General features: G+C 39.9%; 1 protein-coding gene across 1 annotated transcript in view; it reads left to right on the forward strand.

Annotated features, from left to right (window-relative positions):
• cntn3a.2 (contactin 3a, tandem duplicate 2) overlaps nucleotides 1-7,208 on the forward strand; it is a 31,063-nt gene extending 23,855 nt beyond the window's left edge. Inside the window, exons 18-22 of the mRNA XM_078253942.1 lie at nucleotides 396-505; nucleotides 2,019-2,205; nucleotides 2,429-2,541; nucleotides 3,721-3,889; nucleotides 6,046-7,208. Coding sequence (XP_078110068.1) covers nucleotides 396-505; nucleotides 2,019-2,205; nucleotides 2,429-2,541; nucleotides 3,721-3,889; nucleotides 6,046-6,140 — 674 coding nt within the window. The 3' untranslated portion in view covers nucleotides 6,141-7,208. The remainder of the gene's footprint in view (nucleotides 1-395; nucleotides 506-2,018; nucleotides 2,206-2,428; nucleotides 2,542-3,720; nucleotides 3,890-6,045) is intronic.
• The last annotated feature ends 3,838 nt before the right edge of the window (nucleotides 7,209-11,046 follow it).

An 11,046-nucleotide genomic window follows, 5' to 3' on the forward strand; every position in this document is an offset into this window, starting at 1 on the left:
ATCTACTGGGCTGAAAGCGCTTGATAGATAAAGAGACATGCTGGAATATTATTTTGTAAATAAAAGGGTAGAACATTTCTTTAAAAAAATGTGCAACACATTTATGTAAGGATAGGCAGATTGCCTCAAAATATCACCACTCTTTTAAATGGAAATGTAAAAAAAAACAGTTGGCATTTAGATATATGCTACCTCTCAGCATGTTGAGAGGGGGTCAGTCTGTAGTGTAGAATTGGTCTATTTACCAGCAGCACCTGCGTGTGATGATTCATCCAAGTAGAGATCACAAGAACGCCACACAGTCATGAATGTAAAAATTGAAAAGATTTGTTCTGCTCGTCTCTGTGCTGTTGGAAGAAAGCAGCAATGCTCAGTCTCCTGTTGTCTGTTTTCAGAACCAAGAGGGATGCCAGCGGGAGTTTGGGCCAGAAGTGTCTCAGCCTCTGAGATTGAGGTGAATTGGCAGGCTCTCTCCTTCACCTCTGAAAGGGTTCTGGGCTATGAGGTACATTTTACCCTTTTAAATGGAAATAGAAATCACACAACACAATTCAAATGCTTGTCATCCCCCCTGTTGTACCTCAAAGCCATCATTTCCCAACTCTGCGTCGCCATGGAAATGGCTGTTTCAGTTGGGCAACTGTTATAGCCCAAATTATACAGTTCTTTGTCCCGACTTGACAGGAAAACATGCCAGAGCGTTTTTAAGAGAATAAAAGAAAATTGCCTGTCCACATGCCTTTTCAAGTTGCTGTCAGTTATGGAGTATCATGATACAGAGCTCATGATAGTCTGCAATACCAGACCTTGTGTCAGAATACCAAGAAATGCCATCATACCACACCAAAAACAGTGCAATGATACAGAAAACTGTCTTCTGTGGTTTGTTTTTACAGTCTAACACAATTAGTCGTTAGTTGCATTCTATTTTACCTTCAAAAACTGGGACAGCCGAATTGCCTCGCCTGCATACTTTTGACTTAATCATCAGGGTGATCAAAGGGCTTAATTATAAGATGATGATGATGTTGTTGTTGTTGTTGTTGTTGTTATTCTTTTGCTCAATAAAATCAAAGTTGTTTCAATATTTCCATTTGGGAAAGTGAGCTTTTCATGTCTGAGCTACTATACCTTAGTGAAGCCAACAGCAGCTAAGATTGAACAATGATGACAGAAAGGTAGATGGATGTAGTTTGTGGATAATATATCTTTAGTTTAATGCTTTGATTGGTAACTTAAGTTGGTATTTGATCTGTAATATTTTCATTTAAATGCATATCATAATTAGCTAGATTTTCATTAGTGGAAAAATAAATATTACATGCCGTATTACGCAACCCAGATTAATGTATTGTAGCGCTGAAACGATTACACAATAAATCCATTAGTCGAGCGACAAAGAAATCTTGATTGTTCATTTTGATAATTGATGAATCGTTTCAGTCATCAAGCAAAAATTCAAAGCTGGTCCTACTTCTCACATGCAATCATATGATGCTTCTCTGTCTTTTATGATTGTAAATTAAATATCTTTGTGTTTTCAAGTGCTGATTAGACACAATAAGAATTTTGATGGTGTCACCTTAGGCGTGGCAAAATTTCAATGACCTTTTTTCTTTTGTATTTGTGACATTTTAATAATTACATTGTTTATTAATTACTCAAATAAAATCAGTAGATAAAGAATAATTCAATTATTCCCTATTGCCACACTTTCAGTAGTATCTGAACATAGTCAACAAGGAGTTGTAAAAGTACATTAGCAAAGACTTTTTAATGTCAGATCAAATATCCTGCTGGAAAGGTAAAAAGAAATTGTTATCTCTCTTAAGAGAATACATCCAGAGGCGATCGTTTAACAAAATCGCATTTCTCCTAAGACATCAAATACAACTACAAATATGTTGTTGTGCTCTATGTGATTAAAAATGCATGCTACTGATGTACATGTTTTTGCTCCAATCCAAAGCAATGCATCACGATTAAAGCCCAGGTGACATGCTCTCTGTCTCAAACAGGTGGTATACTGGGAAGATGACACTAAACCAGAGACCATGGGAAAGGTTAGGGTGCCTTGGAACCAAACCTCGGTCACAGTGAGCGGCTTGGCAGGAAACACGCAGTATTTCTTAACAGTCAGCGCCTTTAACACAGCGGGCACCGGACCCTTCCTTCCTGCAATTAATGTCACTACGAAAAAGCCACGTAAGTTGCAGCACCAAAGACGCCCCGCTGCTACTCGGGTGTTAGATTTGGAATCCACACTGGTTATAATTCAAGTCAGATGTAGAAACAATATCTTCTTCTAATGTCATTCTTTGAAGTAGTATTATCATATTAGAGAAATATGATAATTCCTGTAGAATGATGTGACACTAATATGTTTCTGTGCTGACATATAGAAATTAATTATTTTTATATCATGCAGCACCAGCCCAACCACCGCTGAATGTCGAATGGACCCTAATTGGCTCTCAGCTGTCTCTTTACTGGGAACCTGTGGTGGCAATGGAATCAGAGTCAGAAGTTACAGGCTACCAAGTGAGTTTTACTTCATCAATATTAAGAAAAAACTCAGCACAACTCTTTTCACATACTTGAAGAAGGTTCGGGAGACTTATGACTTACACAGAAGCATTTAATGAACACTCAATTGAGGAGACAATTAAGCAGGCAGTACAGTTTAACCATGATGTGTAATTGTGCAACTCTCTGAAGTTGTATTTAAAGTAATACTGGAGGCGTTACGTTTAGCTGAACCTTTAAGGTAAACAAAGATATTGCCGGCGTCATAAACAAAGATGTTACAGCCTAGTTTAGCCTATCTCTCTCTCTCTCTGGTAAGTATGCTAAAGTGTGGCAGGCCCACCGACCTCCAAAAGGAGACAGTCCTGAGACAAAACATTCCCTTATCATACAGCTGCCTGGATTCCCTGAATCTGTAGAGAGACAAACATAATTATACGACAACAGGTTTGGTTATTAGTAGTCTCGCTTTGCCAGGCTTTCCTCCACTGCGGCGCTGCAGAGGAGGGTCTGGCAAGTCCACACAGCAATCCAGGATGGGAGAAAAACATGCTCTGGTTTATTGGTATTTCTTTAAACCAATCACTATTGCCTTGGGTGGTGCTAAGCAACGGGAAAAGCAGTGGAGCCTCGGGAAGGAACTTGTTGTTTGGTGGAACGTGTACGTTCAAAAGTTGTTTAAGTCGTGCAACAGAAATCTCAGATTTGACAGATAGTCAGCTAGCTGTCTGGATTTAACCTGCAGAGATCTGAGAAAAGGTAAACCATATTCCTCATAAATCAACCAGAGTTTAAAATGCCAACGCAAAGGAAGCCCAAGGCAACCAATATCTGGCCTAATTGCGTAAAATCCGGCGGAAATTCCGTTGGCAACGGAGCAATCTCGGAAGTGGAACATCAAGGATATAGACTAGGTTATTAGAGACTGGCCGAATATTCTCGTCCCCTGACCTGGGACCTATGAATGACCTGATGTTGTCTGAGCTTTCCCTTCAGTCTCATCATGCCACAACATGGTGTTTCCGGAAATTCCACCACAAATGTGCTCCCAAGTAACGTTTATTCCTATTATGTATCAGCCTGAGTGAAAGTGTGGACATTACCTGTGTGGTGGTGGCTCACTCCAAGCTGTCAGGTTGTAAGACTACATGTTTACAATGTGTCACCCACCTTGTTTCTTTCTCCCCCATTCAGCTGTCATACAGGAGACAGAGGCACAAAGAGGTTAACACACTCACAACAACCAATTCAACAGCAGAGCTGACCCTCCTCGAGGAGGATGACGACTACATCATCCACATTCAGACGATGAGTGAAGGAGGGCTGGGCCCGGCCTCGGATCCCATACGAATCCACCAACTAAGTAAGCTCGTTATTCACGGTTGTAGTGGTTTTCTAATTAAAATGGTAGGAGTCTGCATGTCTGTCCTTCGATTTTCTCGACAACTATTCATCCAATCGGCCTCACACTTGGCAGGTGTATTGCTGAGGACCCAAGGAAGTGCTGTGTCAAGTGCGAGCTCTTGAAATCTACGAAACATATTTATTTGTAGTGCATGATGTACACAATGTGTAGTGTATTGAGAGGATGGACCCCTAGTAACTATTACACCACCAAACGGCATGCTGGGTACAGCTCGCTCTCCGTCGCTTGCTACAGAACATTCACGAACAGATGAAGAAAGAGAGACCGAAGATGTTACATTGTATCAAATTTAAACATTTCAAGAATCAGCGATGCAACTTTTAGAATGAAAGCTTTTGTTCCCAGAAATAGCATGGTCCCAAATAGCTAGCTGTTAGCATACAACGCATCTACTCTAGCATTGCTAGGGGACGCAACTACTGTATGTCATGGCAGGTGTTTTGCTCAGGACCCAAGGAAACGCAGTGTCGAGTGTGAAGTTGTTTGCAGAGCAGGAATGCATCGAGAATGCTGCTGGCAGCAATACCGGAGGCCAAAAAAAAAGGCCTGTTCCGAACAGGCGCATTTTGAAGGGGCACTGCAATAGTGTGGTTAAAACTTGGAAAGTTCATGTCAATAGTTTGAGTTCAGCTTGCCTCTAAGATTGAAGAAAAAAAACACGATTTTCAGTTTTCAGCTGAAGGATGTTCTAGAGAAACACAACAGAACAGAAGCATTTGACATATAGATTCACCGGGACCACAATCTCTCAGAACTTCTATTTTGTATTAATTACCCTCTCCTGTAAATGAATTCACTTAGCACTTTTTAAACCTGACAGGGACATTTTGTCCTCCTTTGACTCACCATTGTCCCCAGCCAACCTCATTGGCTCTTCCAGGCTTATATTTTGCTAAAATATGCAGCGCGATCCATCTCTGTCGCAAAGGTTGACTTCCTCTTTTACTAGATGCTATTACTGTCCTGTGGGACTCCAAGGGGACTCTTCCTGTGCTCTAAATGCTAATTTGCATTGTTGATATTCTGTGTTGAATTCCTGAAAACAGCAGTTGAGAGAGAAAGAATTTTTTTTTTTTATTTCATATGAAAAATAGGCTACTTTTTTATCCAGAGATTCTTTGCATACTGCAAAGAAAGAGATGTGGGCAAAACACATTAACAGGCACATCAGAGTGCTGTGTTTATAGAAACTAGTACTTCTGAAACATCAGAAGTGGTTCAGGAGGTTTCTTTTGCATAAATAATATATTTTTCTTCCAGGAAAGGGTTTTATATGGATGTCATTACAGGAAAATAGTCAGTGATCCATAAGAGCTAATTGACTCACTTAAATCATACATGAGAAACTGGAGAGCAAACTGCATCAGGCTCTGGCTTTACTTACAATTGCAGTCATAAGCCAGGACATAAATACTTGTTTTATCACATTTTAAGTACCCCTGTGGAACATCTGTATGCATGTTTTATGATTTGAAAATTTAAGTATCTCATTTTCAGTCATGGGCAAGTCTGTTATCAGCTGTATCTACAGGTTCAGTTCAGTTCAGTTTTATTTATATAGCACGTTTAAAAACAACCATAGTTGACCAAAGTGCTTAACAAGGTCCAAAATCAAAGAGATAATATACACAAACAATACACAATATACAATACAAAATAACCAACAGTAGAAAAAAGGTCAAGATATCAAAGCTCAACTTGATTTGAAAGCCAATGCAAAGTAATGGGTCTTAAGCAAGGACTTGAATGTTTCAATGGTCCGAGCTGTTCTTACATGAATAGGTAGACCATTCCAAAGGTTTGGAGCAGCCACTGCAAAGGCTCGCTCGCCTTTGTTTTTTAACCTGGATCTGGGCACATCGAGGAGCATCTGATTGGACGAGCTCAGTGCTCTGACAGATGTGTGGACATGTAAAAGCTCTGATAAATAAGAAGGCGACAACCCATTTAAGATCTTGAAAACAATTAATACAATTTTAAATTCGATCCTGAAACAAACAGGAAGCCAGTGGAGCATGGCCAAAACCGGTAAGGTACAGGTAACATAGGTAAAACATCAGTTTATCGTTTATCAGTTGTTTTTTTTGTTTCAGGTATGAGTGCCCGCGGCTCGAGAGCCTGGAGTGCGGACATCTCCCCCCTCTCCCTGCTGCTCGCCATCGCAATATCAACATTCAGGTCAACGTGACACAAAGACAAACTCGGCTCTGTTTTTCCACCTTTATTATTGGTATTTTTTCTTTCTTGAATTTGTGAAAGTTGCTGAGTTTTTTCTCTCTCTCATTTTTGGAGGTGACCACATATTTTGCAGTGTTAGATTGCAGGTATGAGGCAGCACAAGACTGGAGCGTACTGTCAGACACTTAATTAACAGTAAATGCTTGAGCTTTTTTTTTTTTTTACGTAGGTCTGAAATTTTTGCCGGTTGGAACAATGCTCCATTTCAACTCTTTTTTTCAACTCCAGATTGATACAGATGCCTTACTTCCATCCATGTGCCAAAGTAGTTTCTTCTTGTTGTTGTTATTGCTCAAATAGCTACATGCTTTCCTCAACATTATTATTGAAGGTCTCAGTGAACCTTGCGGAGGGCCGTGATGAGAAGTAATATTTTGTATTTTTGAATATTTTCAGTTTTCCTCTCCACATCTGTATTGGTGAGTAGGAACATGTTCATTCACCTGTGGCCGTGCCTTTGGAGATTCTTGTAACGCCGTCACTTAGTCGCTTAGACACTTGTCAGTGATGCTCCATGTTTCAGAACATACTGCAGCCGCATTCATCTTTACAGTACGTGTTCCATCAAAAGTTGTCCCAGATGAAACTCATAAAACTCCGGCACATCACAGTGCCAGTGTTAGCCATTTACCTTTAATTTATTTGATTGTGGAGAACTGAATGTGTACCATGAGGGCTCTTAGAGGTTTTAATGCCTCAGACCAGTTATTGTGATAGCCTGCTGATCGATGGATTGGACTTTACTCTGCATTCTTGAAGATTACATCTGCCTGTATACAGCAGTAGTGGGAGAGTTATACGACTGCCAGTGTATTTCCTTCAACACTAATGCTGAAACAATCAGTCAGTCAACAGAAAATAATCAAGTCATTTAAGTCATTCATCAAGGAAAAAATGCCAAACATACCCGACAAGGTGTGCTTTCAATTGCAATACATTTGCCTCCACAGAATCCAACGGAGGGTATTATTCTGCTTTATACCATGGCCACATGCCAATAAACTGCTATATGTCAACAAAATAAAAATATCATTTGGTCATTCAGTTACTTATATAACAATGTTTCATATAACTTTTCTAATTATTCTGACTTTAAAAAATCATTGCATCCATCTCACCCCTCGCTGTAACTGCTGGCTTTTCACTGTTCAGAACAGCTATAAACACTTTCGCATTCCGACGTACTGTAAGCATATTTCCCAAAATGTGGAACCATTCCTTCGAAGTATTTTTTTTTTTTTTAAGATTATTATATAGCCTCTGTACATGGGGAACACACTCTAGCAGGTGAGCTACCCAGGCGCCCCAGTTTAATACTTTTTGAGCGTGAAAATTCATTCTTGATCTCTGAAACAAGATGTACTTACTAGCTTTCAGCCTCATCTATATCAGCAAACGGAGCATGCTCAGTAGCCATGGATTATCACATGAAGTGTGTAAACTCCATTTTCTGATGAAAACTGAGATGTGGTTGAAAGCTAATCTCAAAATATTAAAGGTGCAATATGTAATAATGACAACTAGTGTTTAAAATAGTTACTGCAGTACAAATTCAAAATACTGAAGAGAGTCGTCTCCCCCGCCCCCTCCTCCCCAGACTCAAAGTTCACATAGGTTGCCAGGCTGAGGCCGCAGCATCCATAGTCTCGCTTTGCCAGACACTCCTCCAAAGCGCTCTGAAGGAGCATCCACAACAATGTTGCTAGACGCTTGTATCACATGGCCAGACATTACTTCACAGCACAGCGCAGTAGCTAACGTTAGATGCTGGCTATATTATAAGTCATAGAAGCCCATGCTCACGTGGAGCTCTGTAACCAAGACACACTTTTTCGGCTTAGAATTACGGTAGGAACCGCTAAAAACATAACTACCTTGCCGTCCTCTCCACCCGACTGAACACACTTTATTGGCTTAGAATTACAGCAACAATTGCTAAACACACTGCAAACTCACGGCCCTCTTTTCCCAATTTACAGCCGCCTTCTATTGGCTTAAAATAACTCACTGTTGTCGGCTACGGCCGCTGAACAGGCTACACTTTGTAAACAGCCATGGCCCGCTTGCCTGGTCCTCCGGTAACGTTAGCAGGGTTAGCATTGTGGCGTTAGCCAGGACCAGTCGCGATCACTTTACTGGCTGTGTCCCAATTTGTTTTTGCGAGTAACTAACTCGGGTACTGTAGCAATATTATTCAATGTGAGTACACAAATGTTGAAATGACATAAAATGCCCATCCTTTGTAGCTGTGATAAATTAGCCTGAAGCTAATGATTACCTGTTCAGTAGGAAATTAGCCAACTCGGCATCCTTTTGGGCTCCAAGCTGTCTCCATCTTTCAAATACATCTCCCATATTTACCTGGGATTTGTAACGTCTCTGGTCACGCAACTGTTAGAAACATGCCGGGGTTTAGGTCAGGTAGAATTTATTTCCGTTGATCCCGTTCATTTGTTTGCTGCTTTCATGGCTGTACTAATGTTAAAGCTGTAGCATGCTGGGTTTAAGTTTTTACAGGTATATCTGGCAACCAAGTCTGGTTGTCAAACTGGGCAGTTGATAACAACACAGAGGCCAAAACACAAACAGAAATTCCGACACGGAACAGAAATTTCAAAAGGAGAAAATACTGGCATTAGCATTGTTGTCAGAATAGTAGTAGTATAGTAATATAGTAATAGTATTTCAACTTAGCATGTCTCCTTAATATCTGATGACGCATTGGGGTCATTTTGGGATTTATTACAGTAAATGTATTACATATTGGACCTTTAAATTTACCTTGAGTTAGGATTATTTTTGTCAAATCCATGTAATACTGGTGCATTCATTTATAATAGCAAACAAACACCTGTGTCATAAGTGTCTGGTTACCAGACATAAAGCGACACCTGCCAGCCAATCAGGATCCAGAATTCTCAGTGACCATGATATCCATAGATATAAAACATTTGTTTTTTTGATCGTTTTATATCTATGATGGTGTCCATGGTATGGTATCTTCGGGTTTTGGACTGTTGGTAAGGCAAAACAACACATACATTTGAAAACAGCACCTTGGGCTCTGGGTAATTATGATGTGCATTCCTTTTAAATTTTCTGACATTTTGTAGACTGATTGATCAATAAATAATCATTAGTTGGAGCCCTAGTAGGCTACATCCATCTGGGCAACACACAGTAGTCATGCCAGTCAATGTGCACAATCAGCCATTGCAGTCGAGACGAGGGGTTTTAAGTGCTGCCAATTGTGCCAGTCTGATAATTCAAATCTAGCCACCAGCTTAGACATTGTTTGGCAAAATGTATGGTCAGCTGTGTTTTAATACTTTGTGAATCTGTCCTTTCTTGTCAGTTGTATTGGCTTTTTTATGTGGTAAGTGTTGGCATTGTTTATTTAATGTATTTCAGCGAAACCCCACTGCTCAGGTATTCAGACCTGCTTCACCCCACCTTTCAATAGCCCTAAAATGGCAGGAGCAGATAGATCTGTAATCTGCCAGAACACAACGCAAGGGTCTATTTAACAGTCTGACTTGACGAATGGAAAGCCTGATATGCGCCATGATTTAGAAGACATTTAAACATCTTAATGAATTAGAGCAGGCCTGAGGGGCTTTTGTGGGAAAGGGCATAGGAGTAATGGTACTAATGACACCCACACAAGACTAATGTATCAGGATTTAGGGAGGACTAAATCAGGACAATCCCATCAAGATGACACCAGGAAGATGTGTGTGTGTGTGTGTGTGTGTGTGTGTGTGTGTGTGTGTGTGTGTGTGTGTGTGTGTGGTTATTACCTTACCCTGCGGTGTCATGGACAGCTGTTTTCAAGAAGACCATTCTGCTGTTTGGGGACAAAAAATGTTTAAACTCATTTAGCTGTGGTTCAGGGCTTTGGGCAACTGAAGCATTGGGGACATTCAAATAGAGTAATACAATGTCAATATGGGAAGTAGAAAAACAAGTTTAATGTCTGTTTTTCTATCAAATTACCATGGATTGCCAGTTCAAAGGACCACGTGGGGGAAAAAAGCTCATGAATCCAAGGCCAGGTCAGGTACAAGTTTGTATTAAATGTGAAGACAAAAAGGCTTTCTTCCCACGATGAGTGTTGATAACTTTCTGAAAGCAGTCTTTGAATCCTGTTTTGTTGTTTTTGTGGCTTTACGTGTGGTTAATCTGTATACATTCTTTCATTACAGAAAGTCATTGTTAAGCTAACAAATGTTTACACAGGAAATGCATCTTTATGGCTGATTTATTGATTATACGAACTGAAAAAAGACAACATTACGCAGTTTATTAACTTGTTTCTTGGGTACATAGAAGCATTGCCAATCTCTTTTGTAACGTATCAGTACTGTGGAGATGTTTTGATTTTGACTTTCTCTTTTTTTTAATGTTTGATATGGTTCCTGGTTGTTTTATTTTGTTTCTTCGAAAGATTCTGCACAAAGGTCAAGTGTTGCTTTAAAATAACAATTAAGAGCCAGTGTGATGACATCTCTTTTGCCTTCATACAGTAAACTGTACATACTGTATGTATTTTGTTGTGATTTGAAGCAACGCCCCCAAATGGGAGACCAAACTGTGGTGTCCTACTTCCAAATGTAATTCTCTGTCAAACCCAGAATCTGAAAAATAGATGAGCAGAGAAAAACATTTCTTCGCAGCTGCTATCACACACAGCCTTTTGGTGCAATGACACACACACAAACACTACCTGTTACAAGGTAGTCGGCCAGTGTACAGTAGATAATACAAGTCGTATTATCTACTAGTACTTTTTGTCTTTTTATACCAATACAACTTTACAATTTTCTTGCTACTTTCAAGATCAGGAAAGGCAGAAT

The sequence above is a fragment of the Sander vitreus genome, chromosome 7 (assembly GCF_031162955.1).
Source record: "Sander vitreus isolate 19-12246 chromosome 7, sanVit1, whole genome shotgun sequence".
Lineage (NCBI taxonomy): Eukaryota > Metazoa > Chordata > Actinopteri > Perciformes > Percidae > Sander > Sander vitreus.